The sequence below is a fragment of the Pristiophorus japonicus genome, chromosome 13, assembly GCF_044704955.1.
Source record: "Pristiophorus japonicus isolate sPriJap1 chromosome 13, sPriJap1.hap1, whole genome shotgun sequence".
Classification (NCBI taxonomy): domain Eukaryota; kingdom Metazoa; phylum Chordata; class Chondrichthyes; family Pristiophoridae; genus Pristiophorus; species Pristiophorus japonicus.
The window spans coordinates 83,200,448-83,221,174 of NC_091989.1; the positions used below are offsets into that span (position 1 = coordinate 83,200,448).

At 46.6% G+C, this 20,727-nt stretch overlaps 1 protein-coding gene across 2 annotated transcripts in view; it reads right to left on the reverse strand.

Moving 5' to 3' along the window:
• The window catches only part of ccdc102a (coiled-coil domain containing 102A), a 447,664-nt gene that overhangs the window by 314,875 nt on the left and 112,062 nt on the right, over nucleotides 1–20,727 (reverse strand). For both annotated transcript variants that reach the window (XM_070897719.1, XM_070897718.1), the window contains exon 3: nucleotides 15,264–15,481. In XM_070897719.1, coding sequence (XP_070753820.1) covers nucleotides 15,264–15,481 — 218 coding nt within the window. The remainder of the gene's footprint in view (nucleotides 1–15,263; nucleotides 15,482–20,727) is intronic.

The window sequence follows — 20,727 nt, forward strand, 5'->3', positions numbered from 1 at the left end:
TTCTGGTCAGGAGACTTTTTTCACCCAGGTGGGGGTCTGGAACTCACTGCCTGAAAGGGTGATAGAGGCAGTAACACTCATCACATTTGAAAAGTACTTGGATATGCACCTGAAGTGCCATAACCTACAAGGATACCAACCAAAAACTGGATAGTGGGATTAGGCTGGATAAGCTCTTTTTCAGCCGGCACACACACGATGGGCCAAATGGCCTCTTTCTGTGCCGTAAATTTCTATGATTATGCTGGTTCAAAACGGGTAAAATTTTAAGCAAAGCAGGACCCAAAGTTCTGCTGTTTTATGGCATTTTTAAAATATTTTCCTCACTGAGATCTGCATGAATTTTCTGTTTTTTTAATGTATTTTTGTGCTATATAAATTAAAAATAGAAAAGCATCCAAGATTGCATGCTCTTAAACATGCTGTGCCCAATGTGCATAAATGATGGCTCGATAGCGTGAAACTTTAATTCATATACTTAAAGAAGGAATATGTGGTGCGAGTTTGCCGCTTTCCTCAGGCCCAGATTGTTTGCGCTGGTTTTCGCTCATTCCCTTCTGGTGTATACTAATGAGATTGGCAGGAAATTTCAGCGTAACTTGCCGATTACACGGTCACAGGAAATTTCGACGTAACTTGCCGATACACTGTCACAGGAAATTCTGGCGTAACTTGCCGATTACACTGTCACAGGAAATTCTGGCGTAATTTGCTGATTACACTGTCACAGGAAATTTCGACGTAACTTGCTGATACACTGTCACAGGAAATTCTGGCGTAACTTGCTGATTACACCATCACAGGAAATTCTGGCATAATTTGCCAATTACGCTGTCACAGGAAATTCTGGCGGAACTTGCCAATTACACTGTCACAGGAAATTCTGGCGTAACTTGCTGATTACACTGTCACAGGAAATTCTGGCGTAACTTGCCAATTACAATGTCACAGGAAATTCTGGCGTAACTTGCCAATTACACTGTCACAGGAAATTCTGGTGGAACTTGCCGATTACACTGTCACAGGAAATTCTGGCGTAACTTGCCAATTACACCGCCACAGGAAATTCCAGGCCCTGATATCTAACTACCCAATTGCTGCAGATCTCAGTTTGTCCTACTTTGGCTATCCCACATTCACATGCTACATCCATATATTTAAGACATTCAACTGCCAAGATTCTCCAGCAGGATGATTATGAGCAGTAACTTGACGGCCATCCATAGTTTCTCACAAGTTTCCTCTCTGTCTCTGAGCTTTGTCACCAGCTGCACATCACTTGGGAATAATCAAATGCTTTCTGATAAAATATCCAGCCACATAACTCTCAAAAGTCACATACCCAAAAGAAATGTAACAGATGTTATGCATCATGCAGCTTTTTATAATCACACATTTGCTGAGATTTATTGCCTAATATTCTCACCATCAACTTGCCCAACCTCTGAATAAACATCAGCTATTCTCCAGATTGCTGGCCTCAACTGAATGAGCTGTAAATAATACCTGCCGCAATAACCACTCCTGGATTCATTCCATTTTCTCCTGGTACATATGACTATTAAAGACATTGATTTCAAATTCAGATCTACCTACCACCCCACTCCAGGTTCGATACTGGAAACAGTGCAGGAAATATTAACGACATTGAAATTCCAGCTTGGCGAGGCCCCACAAAAGCAAGCTTTCAACGCGCAATGCGCATGCACCGAAAACCGGCTTCTCCGATCTGTCAAGTTCTGGCTTGACGGATTCTCCGCATCTTCGGGAGAAGGACACTTGCATGGGCAAGATTGCGCTATTTGTCCATCACTTGCCCAGCGAATGTCCTTAAAACTCTTGCGCCTGGTACCACCACAAGAGTTTTAAAACATATAAAAAACATACAAAAATAAAATTTAAAAACACATTGTTATGTTAAAAACCCTGTCCACTAGGTCAGTTTATTTTTAACCTTAATTACAAAATATTTTAACAATCCAAAAAATATATATTTTTTCTAACATTTCATTGGATTTTTTTTTGTGTTTGGGTGTTTGGGGTGGGGAGGGACTGTTTCTCATTCATAATAATGAGAACTCCTACTTACAGACTTCCCATATTGTGAATGAGAATACTGTCCAGTGGCACGTGACTGCAGCTTCCCCCTGCACAGCTCCAAGAGGTGAACGCGACCGATGTACGGGGAGAGGAGGCCTCCAGCCGGGATCGCTGGAGAGCGCAGGAGCTAAAGGTAGGTGCCGATCTTTTACCTTATTTTCAGGCGAGGGCCTGCGGGATGCCTAGGAGCGGGATTCCTGGCCCATTATGTGCTCCATTACCTGCAATACTCCAAATATTCATTCTAATCCTTCCCATGACTCTTTCACAGCTCCATTTTGCCACACATTAAATTCACCATGAGAGGGCTGCCCCCCGTCCTCACCTTCCACCCCACCAGACTCCACATTCAATATAAGAAATAGAAGCAGGGACAGGTCATACTGTCCCCTCACCATTCTATAAGATCATGGCTGATCTTCTACACACTATCCCTATATCACTTGATTCCCCGAGAGTCCAAAATTCAATCAATCTCAGCCTTGAAAATACTCAATGACTGAGCCTCCACAGACCTTTGGGGTAGAGAATTTCAAAGATTCACCACCCACTGAGTGAAGACATTTCTCCTCATCTAAATGGCTGACCCCTTATCCTGAGACCCTACCCCTGGTTCTAGACTCTCCAGCCAGAGGAAACAGCCTCTCAGCATCTACCCCGTCAAGCAAGCCCTCTCAGAATCTTACATGTTTCAATGAGATCATCTCTTATTCTTCTAAACTCCACCGAGAGTATAGGCCCAATCGACTCAATCTCACCTCATTGGATATCCTTCGCATCCCAGGAATCAATTTTGTGAACCTTTGTTGCACCTCCTCTAAGGCCTTACAAAGACCAAAATCGTGCACAGTACACACACGGGAACTGGACCGCGCGCGCACCCGGGACCACGCGCGCACACGGGAACGGGACCGCGCGCGCACACGGGAACTCGACCGCGCGCGCACACGGGAACGGGACCGCGCGCGCACACGGGAACGGGACCGCGCGCGCACACGGGAACGGGACCGCGCGCGCACACGGGAACTGGACCGCGCGCACACACGGGAACTGGACCGCGCGCACACACGGGAACTGGACCGCGCGCACACACGGGAACTGGAACGCTCGCACACACGGGAACTGGACCGCGCGCACACACGGGAACTGGACCGCGCGCACACAGACACAGGAACTAGACCGCACACTCACACAGGAACTAGACTGCACACTCACGCGCACACACAGGAACTAGACTGCGCGCACACACAGGAACTAGACTGCGCGCACACACAGGAACTAGACTGCGCGCACACACAGGAACTAGACTGCGCGCACACACAGGAACTAGACTGCGCGCACACACAGGAACTAGACTGCGCGCACACACAGGAACTAGACTGCGCGCACACATAGGAACTGTGGATATCTGAACGGAATATATGGAATTAAGGACAGTAAGGTAAACGGGATATATGAAAATGTATAAGCCATGGAATAATAGCTGGGAGAATGTCAGATTGCAAATAGTGCAACATCAGCATAGCTAACAGTCTTTCTCAAGGTTTCAAGTCACTAATCCTGCCAATAATATATAATTGTAACATGAAATACATCTGCAGAATTGCAAGGTCTCAGTTAATAGTCACACCATTAGATTGAAACATTTAGAGGCAATGCTTGAGCTTTCAAGAAGAACATCTCATATAGATTGACTAATGAGTGGCTGAGTTAGACTGTCAATCCATTTGTATTTTGTTATCTGATTTCAAAACTGTATAACTGTTAACGCTTTACGATGTAACTTCACCTATCCGTAGGGAGTGTGTACGCTCTATCCAGAGAGTATATCTTCTGTCTGATAGGTCTTACTGGCCGGTAATAAAGACTGCTTTGTTCAAAGCACAAGAGGTATTCGACTCAGTAATTTTACTGAACCAGATTGAGGTAAAAGAATCCAGGAATTTACATTTGGTGTCAGCAGTGGGATCTCAATGGACGACTGCCGAAAACTTGCGAATTAAGAGCCAGACTAGCCTTGGACGAGACGAGGGGAAAGTGGCCACTGGAGTGAGTATGATTTCAATACGGCTCCAGTTTCCCCCGGTTTCAAAAGTCTGAGGAAAGTTTAGCCACTCGCTGGTTCTCAGGTAGTGTCTGAACGAGATCCAGGACAATCTGGTGAATACCTTTCAAACTTAGAATAGGGATAGAGATAGGGAAATTGTGCGATGACGCAAACCAAGCGGCGACTTGGAAAGATAGGTTATAGTTAGAGCTAGATAGGGATAGATGATCAATCATGGATCCAAAAATGAATAGGAAAGAAAAGAGACTCTTGTGAATGTCTATTTAAATGAGAAATGCTTCTGTGATTTTTACTGTAGAAAAAAAGCCGGGGAGTTGTGGTTTGTTTTATCTCAAACAGAATGAAAGTTTGTTTTAACCCTTCGTAGTGTTGTCCTGTATGTGGGAAGTTTAAGAGTGTGAATCTTATTGAATTACGTATATTCGGATGTTAAGTTACGGAGCCAGGAAATGCACAAAGGATAGGTTTGTTGAAAAAAAAAAATTATATTAAATAACACGACCTTGAGGCTGGAACAATTGAGGTAACGAAAAGCAGTCCACAGCCTACGTGCCAGACTTCTCTCTAGTTATATAAAAAAGTTACTTACTAAATAGGTGCTGAAAAAAAAATGTTCTGAGATTTTAAATTATGAAAAAAATTCCACTGCAGTAAAATAAATCACTCCTGTACAGTTGGCAGAAAAACTCCATTAAATTAGGGCTTTCATTGACTGATTGAATGTAAACTGCGCAGTAACACGAAAGGATAGGGAAATTTGGAAACTGAAAGAAATTAATTGAGGCTCATAAGAGATCAAAATTAGAAAATTAGGCTCACAGGGAATAAAATGGGGATTTAAATAGAAGATAGGTGTTCAACTCAGGTACGACGTCGACCTTGTATATCACTTGGCCCGTCTAGGCTCTGATTGAATTTTTAAAAAAAACCCCGCAGCAACTCGGAAGGTAGGGCCGACGCGAACGCGCAGCGGCGCAGACGCACAAACAACGCAAGACGCGCAGCGGTGCGAGCGTGCGGCCGAGAGGAGAAGGGCTGAAGCGAACGCGCAGGGAAGCGAACGCGCAGTGACGTAGACGCGCAGTACGTAAACGCGCAGTGACGCCGAGGCGCAGCAACGCGAATCGCGAAAGTCAGTGCTAATGTCAGTAAGTCTTTGTAAGTCTTAAGTGTTTAGAGTTTTAAGTAAAGTTTTAAGTATTGAAATCGCGCGGCAACGCGAACCGCGCGGCGACGCGGGTAAGTGTTAGAAGTCTTTGTTTATCTTTTAAAGTTTTAAGTATCTTAACTCGCGCGGCGACGCGAGCCACGGGTCGACGCGGATTGCGCGGCGACGTGAACTGCGAGGCAACGCGGATTGCGTGGCGACGTGAACTGCGAGGCGACGTTTAGTATCCTAAATCGCGCGGCGACGCGGGTAAGTGTTAGCATTAGTAAAGTTTGGTTATTTGGAGTTAGTTAAAGTCAGTGTTAGTTTCTGTAAAGTCTGTGTCTATTTTTAAGTTTGTTTAAGTTGCACGACGACACGAACGCGTAGCGACACAGTAATACGAGGAGCAGCGTGAAAATGGGTAATCAGTTCGATAAAACCACGGATGTGGATCGTCCGCTACAAAAGTTTTGTGAGGAATTCCCTGAAAGAGCTGAAGACTTTAGAAAATTATCAGGAGCCCTGAATAAATTATTAGGGGATGACCAATGGCCTCTAGGTGACACTAGAAGCGTAGAGGTAGCAAAAAAAGCACAGGGATTAATTTGGAGAAGGGGACGAGGAAAAGGGGATAAAAATGTAATTGCAACCTGGCGACATTATTGTCAGAAATTAAAAGATGCATCACTTCTATCGAGTTGGCAAACAAATGCTATTAAATTAGGACTTGCATTGACAGAGGGAACACATGTTAAAACTGTAGACGTCTTAAAGAAAGAATGTGCGCACGAGAAACTTGCTAAGAGATCCTCTGGGACCTCTGAGAAAGGTATTGATCAACTACGAGTTAAAATGGCTGGCATTGTGTTAACCGAGGCTGATGATGAAATTGATGAGTGGCCACTGACTCAGCGCCCAACGGCGCCTCCCGCACCCCCTGGCCTCTTGCTCCAGTCCTCTTCCCAACACCCTCCACCTAACACTCCGGTAAAAAGAGGAGTTAAAAATAACCCCATACCACTAAAGCAACAAACCCGAACTGACTCCTCATCCTCTGACAGCGATTCGGATCCCCAGTTTACAAGCAATATAGCCGAAAGGACCAGATCTCACACTCGAAAGGGCAGAACTATATCTCGACATCACAGACAGTCCCGTAAATCTACCAGTCCAAGTTGTGAAAGACATAGCAAACACCCCCGCCGATCGAGACGCAGAACTGTCAAGCAGTCAGACAGCTCTGAAACATCCTCCGGCCTAGAAATGATTTCCAAGATCCCAAAGTCCCGACACCAATTCCCTGTCAGACCAATGCCAAACCCTGATGCACAACAAGCTGCAGACCACCTCTCTAATAAATGTCTGTGATCTTCAAACAACTATTTGATTGCTCACGCTATCCGGACAGATGGAAAGGGCAGTTAGATATTATTGGCAGGAAAAGAAAGGGGAGGGGGGAGGTGCGCCCCCAACCCGGGTCAAGACTGAATACGTGACTAGAAAGGAAGAGCCATCTCGGGAGGAAGGATCAATAGAACCGTAGTGTGGCATACAGGATTGGATGGATAAGCAAGGATACGGTTATACTAAACAACCAAACGGCCCGAGCCCTGCTAATAAACCTTCCTATTGTCCCCGGCATGGTATGGGAAGAGGCCGGGACTGGGTAAGAGGAATTGACTGTTTTAATTGTGGGCAGGAAGGACATTGGGATAAAAATTGCCCCTACCGTCAGCATGGAAAAGGAAGAGGAGGAAGAGGAGGGGGGCAAGGGGGGAGAGGAGAATCTTACACTAACTTCTCCCAGAAACAACTCCTTTGGTCAATTGTCCCCCGATTGACTACGCAGCTTGATTGTGCAGGGATCCTCCCCGCTCGACGAACCCATTCTGAATGAGTGGCAACCCTTTTTGATAGATACGGGAGCCTTCATGTCTTCTGTACAATCAAAGCTTAAACTCCCTGCCTCTACTGAAACACAGGAACTTTCAGGATTCCTGGGACAAATCTCGACATTCCCAGTGTCAGAACCGGTTAAAATGGGTTACCAGGAAGAATCGGTGGAACATCGAGTTGTTATCACAACCAATCTGGACTGTAACTTGATGGCTAGAGACCTCCTTTGCAAATTCCAGTTGCATTTGGAGTATGGAGATTATTGTAAAACAGGAAACCCTTAAGCGGCAGTATTATACCACTAGAACCCCTCAGTGGTGGTCTCTGGACCTGCCGCAGGCACCCTATCACGTGACCCGAGCATACGATCCCAGTGGAAAGAATCAGGACCTGCAGAACTTTTATCAGGATCACGAAGGGGAAGTGAAGGGAATTCTATTAAGGGCTAGAGTGACTGGACTGGAAAGAGAGGCAGATTTTGTGGAAGTGGATAAGAATCTGTATAAACAGCCCCTAACAATGGCACCGCATATTGCTCGTGAAGTATTAGCCCCTCACCATGCTAAAGATTTGGGAGTTATGGTACGCAAGGCCATAGATGAGGCTGACCCTACCAGCCGGGATGTGCAAATCGTAAAACATGGCCGAACAGTCCAATGGGGACCCCGAGAAGGTCTTAAGGACTCTACAGCATCATACTGGCTCCGGCATACCTGACTATGTGGATCCTCATGTGTGGGCAGAGATCCCCTCCCAAGTGGCTTATACTCCCATTAATTGAGATCCCAGTGCAGGGCAATGTGGACTGGCCCTCTATCCGACAGAACCCACTGAAATCACAGGTAATCCTAAACTGACCTTTCGGCACTGTACTGCAATTAATCCGGCCTGTTTTCTTACTGAGCCACCCCAAGATGAGGAAGAACCCAGTCATGATTGCTTATCTTTAACTTAAGAGGCCACATCAGTCAGGGAAGATTTAGTTGATGGAAGATCCAGACTGTATTCTTACTGAGCCACCCCAAGATGAGGAAGAACCCAGTCATGATTGTTTTATGTATGTTGACGGAAGTACTTCTATTAATCCAGAAGATACACGAATCTCAGGATACGCCATAGTAAACCAGGAGAATCAGGTCTTGGAATCTGCTGCTTTGAAACCGCCTATTCTGCTCAACAAGCTGAACTATTCGCCCTCACCCAAGCCTGTATCTTGGCCAAAGATCTCAAAGTCAATATCTATACCGACTCAAGGTATGCCTTTGGGGTGGCCCATGATTTCGGACAATTATGGAAAAATAGGGGATTCCTAACCTCACAGGGGAATGAGATATCTCATAAACAGCTAGTATCTGATTTGTTGCAAGCCCTCATGTTCCCCAAACGCATTGCCATTGTCAAATGTACCGCCCATACTACCGGAAATTCTCTGGTTGATATAGGGAATCGTTGTCCTGACCAAGAGGCCAAACAGGCCTCTCGTGACCAACAGATGGTAGTGCCCAAAATTATGAGTCAGACTAAAAATCCTGCGAAGGATAAGTTAGCCTCGGAAAAACCAATGCCAACCATCCAAGATGTTATAAAAGCACAGGAGGACGCTCCTGAAAAAGATAAACTGTTGTGGAAATATTATGCATGTACTTATGACAATGTTTCTAAACTCTGGACCACTCCCGCGGAACAGACTTGCATGTCTGACGAGTTGGCCTCATGGGTTATAGAATGTCTGCATTTTGCTACTCATTGTGGAGCAAGGGCAACAAGTGATACGCTTTTGGCTACTTGGTGGCACCCTAGACTCCAATCGCTCACCCAGAACATCAGTAGTCGTTGCCTGGTTGGCCAGCAACATAATCCAGGGAAGGGAGTCCCCTATGATTGGGGTAAAACGCCCCTACCCGAAGGTCCCTTTGAGACATTTCAGTTGGACTACATTGAGTTGCAAAAAGTTCAGTGTTACAAATATGTGTTAGTAATAGTAGATGTGTTTAGCAGATGGATTGAAGCCTACCCTAACCTGGACAATAAGACTCAGACTGTTGTTAAGGTGTTAATGAGGGAAATTGTTCCTAGATATGAGATCTCAGCTAGACTGATGACCACCTATGTTCTTTCTCTGACTCAGGCTCTGCGACTAGTTCACAACCAGGTTCAAGATGCTCACCTCGACCTCCCAGTTTTACCCGAATTGTCCCTCGTGGCACCAGGGAAGTATGGATTCGGAAGGGATTAGAGCCACAATGGGAGGGGCCTTTTTTAGGTGTCACTCACTACCCCCACTGCAGCCAAGGTTGAGGGGAAAAGTGCCTGGGTTCACCTGCACCACTGCAAGCTCATCACCATTTAAACAAATTTTGCTGGTTAGTCTAATTCCTGTTTCTGTTCCAGATCTCCTCCTCCCTATAGCTGAACAAGGCAGTTGAAGGAGGATCAGTTTGAACTTTTACCCGTAAGACAGCCAAATACACTGACGGAGACCTGAAGAAGGGAAACGGGAAAACAGAACTCTTTTTATCAGCTAAATAATTGGACTATTTATAAGATGAGACTGTGTCTGTATGCCACTGTCTGCATAATAGTGTTGATATATGACAGTTTTGGCGCACGGGAAGGAAGACAAAGGCGAGAGCTCCATGTAAACACCTTTTTGTATATATCTTACGTTTATGCGGAAAAAGGGCACTTCACTAGATGCTGGGTGTGTTCACATATCCCTATACATTCCAAAGGGGGAATTCCTTTGCGCACCGTTCCACTGACCCTAACTGAGACTGTTAGATGGATTCAAAGAAACGATATTGGAACAGGTAGCTAACCGCACTGCTGAGGCTCTGGAGGGCATCACAGCTGAAATGGTAGCGATAAGGACCGTAGCATTACAAAACCGAATGGCCCTCGATTACCTGTTAGCTGAGAAAGGGGGAACGTGTGCCCTGATAGGATCTGAATGTTGCACTTACATTCCTGATAGTTCAGAAAACATAACCCACCTTGCCGATCACATAAGGAGGGAGGTGAAGAAGTTATCCACACTAGCAAAAGAACTTAGCAGGTTTGATTGGTTTCTGGGTGGATCTTCGAGATCCTATCTAATACATGGGGCAATTATTCTCATCGTAGTAATAATTACCTGCTGTTTGATTGTTGGTTGCCTTAACCTCTGCTGTAAAGTAATGATGACAAGGTTAGCAGACCCTCTTGTGGTCAAGGCTTCCCGGGTTATGATCCAACAAACTAGAGAACTACTCAACAATAATATGATTCTGGAAAGGGAGTGCGAACGGATGAATGCAATACTCCTAGAATGATCCTAAATGTTATCATAGAATGATAAAAGGGGGGATGTGGATATCTGAACGGAATATATGGAATTAAGGACAGTAAGGTAAACGGGATATATGAAAATGTATAAGCCATGGAAGAATAGCTGGGAGAATGTCAGATTGCAAATAGTGCAACATCAGCATAGCTAACAGTCTGTCTCAAGGTTTCAAGTCACTAATCCTGCCAATAATATATAATTGTAACATGAAATACATCTGCAGAATTGCAAGGTCTCAGTTAATAGTCACACCACTAGATTGAAACATTTAGAGGCAATGCTTGAGCTTTCAAGAAGAACATCTCATATAGATTGACTAATGAGTGGCTGAGTTAGACTGTCAATCCATTTGTATTTTGTTATCTGATTTCAAAACTGTATAACTGTTAACGCTTTACGATGTAACTTCACCTATCCGTAGGGAGTGTGTACGCTCTATCCAGAGAGTATATCTTCTGTCTGATAGGTCTTACTGGCCGGTAATAAAGTCTGCTTTGTTCAAAGCACAAGAGGTATTCGACTCAGTAATTTTACTGAACCAGATTGAGGTAAAAGAATCCAGGAATTTACATTCTCACACAGGAACTAGACTGCACACAGAGACAGGAACTAGACTGCACACTCAGACAGGAACTAGACTGCGCACAAAGGAACTAGACTGCACACTCAGACAGGAACTAGACTGCACACAGAGACAGGAACTAGACTGCACACTCAGACAGGAACTAGACTGCGCACAAAGGAACTAGACGGCGCACACACACGCTCACAGGAACTAGACTGCACACTCACACAGGAACTAGACTGCACACTCACACAGGAACTAGACTGCACACTCACACAGGAACTAGACTGCACATGTGGATATCTGAACGGAATATATGGAATTAAGGACAGTAAAGTAAACGGGATATATGAAAATGTATAAGCCATGGAAGAATAGCTGGGAGAATGTCAGATTGCAAATAGTGCAACATCAGCATAGCTAACAGTCTGTCTCAAGGTTTCAAGTCACTAATCCTGCCAATAATATATAATTGTAACATGAAATACATCTGCAGAATTGCAAGGTCTCAGTTAATAGTCACACCATTAGATTGAAACATTTAGAGGCAATGCTTGAGCTTTCAAGAAGAACATCTCATATAGATTGACTAATGAGTGGCTGAGTTAGACTGTCAATCCATTTGTATTTTGTTATCTGATTTCTAAACTGTATAACTGTTAACGCTTTACGATGTAACTTCACCTATCCGTAGGGAGTGTGTACGCTCTATCCAGAGAGTATATCTTCTGTCTGATAGGTCTTACTGACCGGTAATAAAGACTGCTTTGTTCAAAGCACAAGAGGTATTCGACTCAGTAATTTTACTGAACCAGATTGAAGTAAAAGAATCCAGGAATTAACACACACTCACACAGGAACTAGACTGCACACAAAGGAACTAGACGGCGCACACACACGCTCACAGGATCTAGACCGCACACACACACACGAACTAGGCTCCACACACACAGCAATTGGACTGCACACTCACACAGGAATTAGACTTCACATACACTTTCAGGAACTAGACTGCACACACACAGGAACTAGGACTGCGCCCACACACGGGAACTAGACTGCGCACACACACAGGAACCAGACTGCGCGCGCGCGCGCACAGGAACCAGACTGCGCGCGCGCGCGCACAGGAACCAGACTGCGCGCGCGCGCGCGCGCACAGGAACCAGACTGCGCGCGCGCGCGCACAGGAACCAGACTGCGCGCGCGCACGCACAGGAACCAGACTGCGCGCGCGCGCGCAGGAACCAGACTGCGCGCGCGCGCGCAGGAACCAGACTGCGCGCGCGCACACAGGAACTAGACTGCGCTCTCACACACAGGAACTGGACTGCGCTCTCACACACAGGAACTATACTGCGCGCACACACACACACAAACTAGACTGCGCACACACACAAACCAGACGGCGCGCTCACAGGAACCAGACTGCACACACACACACGAACTAGGCTGCACACACACACAGGAATTGGACTGCACACTCACACAGGAATTAGACTTCACATACACTTTCAGGAACTAGACTGCACACACACAGGAACTAGGACTGCGCACACACACACAGACACACAGAAGAACTAGACTGCTCACACACACAAAATCAGGAACTAGAGTGCGCACACACACACACACGGGAACTAGACTGCGCACACACACACACACACACACACACACACACGGGAACTAGACTGTGCACACACACACACACACTGGAACTTGACTGCACACACACACACACACACACGGGAACTTGACTGCACACACAGGCACACGGGAACTTGACTGCACACACAGGCACACAGGAACGAGACCGCGCGCACACAGGAACGAGACCGCGCGCACACAGGAACGAGACCGCGCGCACACAGGAACGAGACCGCGCGCACACAGGAACGAGACCGCGCGCACACAGGAACGAGACCGCGCGCACACAGGAACGAGACCGCGCGCACACACAGGAACTAGACCGCGTACACACACAGGAACTAGACCGCGCGCGCACACACACACAGGAACTAGACCGCCCACACACACACACACACACACAGAAACTAGACCGCACACACACCCAGGAACTAGACCGCACACACACCCAGGAACTAGACCGCACACACACCCAGGAACTAGACCGCACACACACCCAGGAACTAGACCGCACACACACACACAGGAACTAGACCGCACACACACACAGGAACTAGACCGCACACACACACAGGAACTAGACCGCACACACACACAGGAACTAGACCGCACACACACACAGGAACTAGACCGCACACACACACAGGAACTAGACCGCACACACACACAGGAACTAGACCGCACACACACACAGGAACTAGACTGCACACACACACAGGAACTAGACTGCACACACACACAGGAACTAGACTGCACACACCCAGGAACTAGACTGCACACACACACACAGGAACTAGACTGCACACACACACAGGAACTGGACTGCACACACACACAGGAACTGGACTGCACACACACACAGGAACTGGACTGCACACACACACACACACAGGAACTAGACTGCCGGCACACATGAACTAGACTGCGCACACACAGGAACTAGACTGCATACACACACAGGAAACTAGACTGCACACACACAGACACAGGAACTGGACTGCACACGCACACAGGAACTAGACTGCACACGCACACAGAACTAGACTGCACACGCACACAGAACTAGACTGCACACACACACAGAACTAGACTGCACACACACACAGAACTAGACTGCACACACACACAGAACTAGACTGCACACACACACAGAACTAGACTGCACACACACACAGAACTAGACTGCACACACACACAGAACTAGACTGCACACACACACAGAACTAGACTGCACACACACACAGAACTAGACTGCACACACACACAGAACTAGACTGCACACACACACAGAACTAGACTGCACACACACACAGAACTAGACTGCACACACACACACAGAACTAGACTGCACACACACACAGAACTAGACTGCACACACACACAGAACTAGACTGCACACACACACACACAGAGGAATCTAGACTGCACACACACACAGGAACTAGACTGCACACACACACAGGAACTAGACTGCACACACACTCACACACAGGAACTAGAGTACATACACAGAAAAGCAAAGAGAAATGACAATAAAATTATCAAGGAATAAAAAAGAAATAATAAAGTATTCTATGAACACAAATAACAAAAGGAAAATTAAAGTTTTGATCGTGCTACTAAAGAATGAGCAAGAAAAACTCAGAAAATGACTGAGAATGGCAGAAGTATTGAATAACACTGGTCTGAGATTTAACTGAAGAACATGACACCTCACCACAGGATGGGCTTAAAAAGTACATTAATACAGTTGGGATATAAAGTGAGAAAATAATTGACAAAGTAGTAAAACTAAACATAGAAACATAGATAATAGGTGTAGGTGTAGGCCATTCGGCCCTTCGAGCCTGCAACACCATTCAATAAGATCATGGCTGATCATTCCCTCAGTACCCCTTTCCTGCTTTCTCTCCATACTCCTTGATCCCTTGAGCCGTAAAGGCCATATCTAACTCCCTCTTGAATATATCCAATAAACTGGCATCAAGAACTCTCTGCAGCAGGGAATTCCACAGGTTAACAACTCTGAGTGACTTGACTTTTGAGATAGCTTGTCAGACAGCTAGGTCGATGGCTTTGGCCGATCAATAGTCCCGAGAATTTCATAATAATTACGGTCGTCAGACAACCGAGGTGAATCGCCTGCAGGTTCAAAGTAAAAGGCGGTGGGGGCCCCAAAGTCTCAGAAACTGGATATTCTAACAGCGTCGAAGTCATGCTATCGGTGCCTGGGACCACACATTGCCTTCACATAGGGACAACTTTCAGCAGAATGTTTCTTCTGCAGAAAGACTGGGCATCTTGCGAAGGCATGCCAACTGAAGGGTAAACCTGTCCAGTCCCGTCAGAATTTTATATGTTTCTAAAAGAGAATAACCCCCCACCTCCAAGTCCGGATGGTATACACCCACACATACTCAAGGAACCTTGGAAGGAGATACAAGAGGCACTAAACAAAGAGGCAGAATTGAGTACTCAAAAGGTACTTTGGGGTTGGGCATCCAGCACTTACTCCCTCTCTTTCTGCAGGGTTTTCTGGGACTCGTCCAGACGCAGCTGCAATGCAGTGACTTTGGTTGTATCCTCTTCAATCACCGTCACCTCTTCCCACAGGATGCGGTTCCTCTCGTGGCGGCTGAGCGAGGTGCGCACGCTCGGAGCACTGCGCTGGTCCCACGTCTCAGACTGCTCCTCCTTGTTTTTCATAATGGCGTCCATTAACTCCAACTCCTACAAAATAAACACACAAATTATAGCCCAAAGAATATGTGCTCACATAATGGTTGCTCACTGCTCCAGTAAACTCCAGACTGCAGCAGCTCAGTCCAGCCCATGTTACTTTAGATTTCCCTTTATTGTATCAGGATTTAATGATCACAGAGGATTAGCGATTAAAATGCTAAGAGGCCAAACAATAGTGCAGCGCTCATCACTCACTTCACCATCCTACTTTTAGCTGGTTTTTCACACAGCGGTTTATGTGCAGTAAAGAATAAAGAACTCTTATTAGCACCTTTCATGACCATCGGATGTCCCAAAGCACTTTACAGCCAATGAAGTACTTTTGGAGTGTAGTCACTGTTGTAATGTGGGAAATGTGCCAGCCAATTTGCGCACAGCAAGCTCCCACAAACAGCAATTGATAATGACCAGATAATCTGTTTTTAGTGATGTTGGTTAAGGGATAAATATTGGCCTCAGGACACTGGGAGAATGCCCATGCTCTTCTTCAAATAGTGCCGTGGCATCGTTCGCGTCCACCTGACAGAGCAGACAGGGCCTCGGTTTAACGTCTCATCCAAAACACGGCACCTCCGACAGTGCAACGCTCCCTCAGCACTGCACTGGAGTGTCAGCCTCGATTTTATGTTCAAGTCTGTGAAGGAGGGCTTGAACTCACAATCTTTATGATACCAATGAGCCAAGGTTGACCGAGTACTTCAGAAAGGTCGTTAGTTCTTCCTTGCCCTAATCCCTAACCATTGGAACTTTAAGAACATTCAGCCCCTCGAGCCTGCTCCACCATTCAATACGATTATGACTGATCTTCGACCTCAACTCCACATGCCTGCACTATCCCCATATCCCTTCATTCCCACAGGAGTAGTCTGCTCCTTTTGAGATATATTAATGACCTGGGCTTGGGGATACAGGACATCATTTCAAAGTTCGCACAGGATACAAAACTGGGAATGTAGTGAGCGATGAGGAGGACACAGACAGGCTGGTGAAATGAGCAGACACATGACAGGTAACATCTAACACAGAGAAGTGCGATGTGATATATTTTGGTTGGAAGAATGAGGAGAAACAATATAAATTAAATGGTACAATTTCAAAGCGGGTGCAGAAACAGAGACCTGTGAAGGTGGCAGGACAGGTTGAGAAGCCTGTTCAAAAGCATGCGGGATCCTTGGCTTTATTATTAGAGGCAGAGAGTGCAAAAGCAAGGTGAAGTGTGGCCATGGGCGATGAGGATGACGAGGAAGAGAGTGATGCTATCGTATCTCAGCTACTAGAGGAACTTGGTGTGAAGCTAACTGTTGATAAGGCGACATGTAGTGATGTTACTGGGGGGCTGGTTAATGCCCGTAGGCAGATGGGTAAATGGCAGGTTCCCCTGGGCCTGTTTCACTGTGCCCATCAATGCCCACGCAACACAAAGACCCTTTACAACTTCAACAGACACACTTTGTTTTACTTAGCAACATTACAAAAGAATACCTTTGTAGGTGCTGCAGCATTATGTTTATTTCTGAAAACATTCAATCATCTCTTCCTCATCGTCTTCCCACAAGAATACTGTGTGATAGAACTCAAGACTTGCCAATAATGCACTAAAGCTTCTCCCTTTCAGGCTGACGGGGGTCCAGTTCCTCTCCTCCCTCACCCCAGTGGGCCTTTATCGTGTAGGTGTCAAAGCAGCGAATGTCAGCAGGCGACTCCCGCTGTCCCAGGCCTGGTGTGAAACCTGAGCACAATCCTTCCCGCTAACATCCCACAGTAGACACCCCCCCCTTGCTATTTGATATTCACACATAAAAACCATGCTTCATACAAACAAGTCCTACATAGCTAACGTTAGAAAACTCCGGTGCATCAGAAGTCAATTAATTTTCATACAACGTGTTTAAAGGAATAAGGAACAAGAGAATTTCTCAAGAATGATAAATGTTTGAATATTGTGCTAGGTGCATTGGCAAGACTCATTTTTTTTTTTAATTCGTTCATGGGATGTGGGTAACGCTGGCAGGGTCGGCATTTATTACCCATCCCTAATTGCCCTTGAGAAGGTGGTGGCGAGCCACCTTCTTGAACCACTGCAGTCTGTGGTGAAGGTGCTCCCACAGTGCTGTTAGGGAGGGAGTTCCAGGATTGTGACCCAGTGCCGATGAAGGAACGACGATAGATTTCCAAAATCAGGATGGTGTGTGACTTGGAGGGGAACGTGGAGGTGGTGGTGTTCCCATGCGCCTGCTGCCCTTGTCCTGCTACATGCTGGAGGTCACGGGTTTGGGAGGTGCTGCCGAAGAAGCCTTGGCGAGTTGCTGCAGTGCATCTTGTAGATGGTACACACTGCAGCCACGGTGCGCCGGTGGTGGAGGGAGTGAATGTTGAAGGTGGTGGATGGGGAGCCGATCAAGCGGGCTGCTTTGTCGTGGATGGTGTCGAGCTTCTTGAGTGTTGTTGGAGCTGCACTCATCCAGGCAAGTGGAGAGTATTCCATCACACTCCTGACTTGTGCCTTGTAGATGGTGAAAAGGCTTTGGGGAGTCAGGAGGTGAGACACTCGCCACAGAATACCCAGCCTCTGACCTGCTCTTTTAGCCACAGTATTTATGTGGATGGTCCAGTTACATTTCTGGTCAATGATGACCCCCAGGATGTTGATGGTGGGGGATTCGGTGATGGTAATGCCGTTGAATGTCAAGGGGCGGTGGTTAGACTCTCGCTTGTTGGAGATAGTCATTGCCTGGCCCTTGTGTGGCGCAAATGTTACTTGTCACTTATCAACCCAAGCCTGAATGTTGTCCAGATCTTGCTACAGGCGGGCATGGACTGCTCCATTATCTGAGGAGTTGTGAATGGAACTGAACACTGTGCAGTCATCAGCGAACATCCCCACTTCTGACCTTATGATGGAGAGAAGGTCATTGATGAAGCAGCTGAAGATGGTTGGGCCTCAGACACTGCCCTGAGGAACTCCTGCAGCGATGTCCTGGGGCTGTGATGATTAACCTCCAACCACCACAACTATCTTCCTTTGTGCTAGGTATGACTCCGGCCAGTGGAGAGTTTTCCCTGATTCCCATTGACTTCAGTTTTACTAGGGCTCCTTGATGCCACACTCTGTCAAATGCTGCCTTAATGACAAGGGCAGTCACTCTCACCTTATCTCTGGAATTCAGCTCCTTTGTCCGTGTTTGGATCAAGGTCTGGAGCCGAGTGGTCCTGGCGCAACCCAAACTGAGCATCGGTGAGCAGGTTATTGGTAAGTGCCGCTTAATAGCACTGTTGATGAAACCTTCCATCATTTTGCTGATGATTGAGAGTAGACTGATGGGGTGGTAATTGGGCGGATTGGATTTGTCCTGCTTTTTGTGGACAGGACATACCTGGGCAGTTTTCCACATTGTCGGGTAGTTATCAGTGGTGTGGCTGTACTGGAACAGCTTGGCTAGAGATGGAGCTAGTTCAGGAGCACAAGTCTTCAGCACGACAGCCAGGATATTGTTGGGGTGATAGTATTTGCTGTACCCAGTGTGCTCAGCCGTTTCTTGATAGCACGTGGAGTGAATCGAATTGGCTGAAAACTGGCTGCTGTGATGGCGGGGACCTCAGGAGGAGGCCGACATGGATCATCCACTCAGCCCATCTGGCTCAAGATTGTTGCAAAAATTCGGGACTTTCAAATTAAGACTAGATGTTGCAGTGCATCTTGGATGAACTTGGATAGGGGAGTTAGAGTACTGGACAGGTGAACTCAAAGACAAGTCTCGTCTGAGTAGGTTAAGCTGTGATTAGCTGAATGTCCTCATTTGATGCTCGACTTTCCCTTGAAGATGTTAGCTGTAATTCTGTGTTGTAATGCTCTCGATAGCCACATGGTGTCACCAAATTCCGCTTTTTGTATTTGGGATTTCATAACATGCATGAGGGAAAGGATTTGTAGAGACAGAAGGCAGGAACTAATGCAGGAAAGATAGTGTGTATTTTACAAGCTGTAATTCACATTTAACTACTTGTACAATGCTTTCATTAATGCTGCAATCCCACACTTTATTACCCCTTTTAGCCTTCACGTGAATTATCGATTTCAGTTTTGTTTGGTGCCACGTCTCTCGTGCTGGAGCGGTTGGCTCTCACCACGTACACACATACAGGGTGATCAGTGCTGGCAGTCCACTTGCCTCACCTAAGTGGCCATTCTTTGTGCTTCAGCCTGCATCGTGGACCTGGACTGGATACATGACATCACAGCTAAGCCCCATTCACTTTTTCCCCATTCTCCACACAACAGTCAGAGTCAGGGGTAAAGTAAAGCTCTTTGCACCATCCCTAACCCGGGGACATTGAGGCCAATTGGAACAACGACATTGCTGACCAGACTGACATCAACGACCTCGACGCAATCCAGACATGCCTCGCTCAGTAACACACCAGGTGTTGTAGTTCATCCATGAGACACAAGGGGGAGCTTCAGGTCCGGATTTCTGCTCACAAAATACTGATTTCTATCCATTTCCGATTAGAACAATCTGTATTTATATAGCGCCTTTAACATAGTAAAACATCCCAAGGCGCTTCACAGGAGCATATTCAAACATAATTTGACACCGAGCCACATAACGAGATATTAGGATAGGTGACCAAAAGCTTGGTCAGAGAGGTAGGTTTTAAGGAGCATCTTCAAGGAGGAACGAGAGGTGGAGGGGTTTAGGGAGGGAATTCCAGAGCTTGGGGCCCAGGCAGCTGAAGGCACGGCCGCCAATGGTGGAGTAAAGGAAGTGAGGGATATACAAGAGGTCAGAATTGGAGGAGCGCAGAGATCTCGGAGGGGTGTAGGGCTGGAGGGGGTTACAGAGATAGGGAGGGGCGAGGCCATTTGTGACATTGATAAGGGCCATTTCGCTACTGTGGAAGGGGCATGAACCTGATTGGAGGGATTGCGGGAAAGATGGGCACGGATTTTGGAGGTGGCAAGTTCAAAGAGTTTGGAAAGGAAAGGAAAGGGAGGTTGGAGATGGGGCGGCAGTTTACAAGGACAAGTGGATTTTTGGGCGGGGTGATGACGGCAGAGTTACAGGGGAGAGGGGGCAGTACCTGAGAAGAGCGAACCGTTAACAATATCGGCTAACATGGACGCCACGAAGGGAAGTTGTGTGTTGAGCAGTTTAGTGGAAATAGGCTCGAGGGAGCAGTAGGCGAGTCTCATGGACAAGAAAAGCTCAGAGAGGGATGGAGGGGAGGGGAGA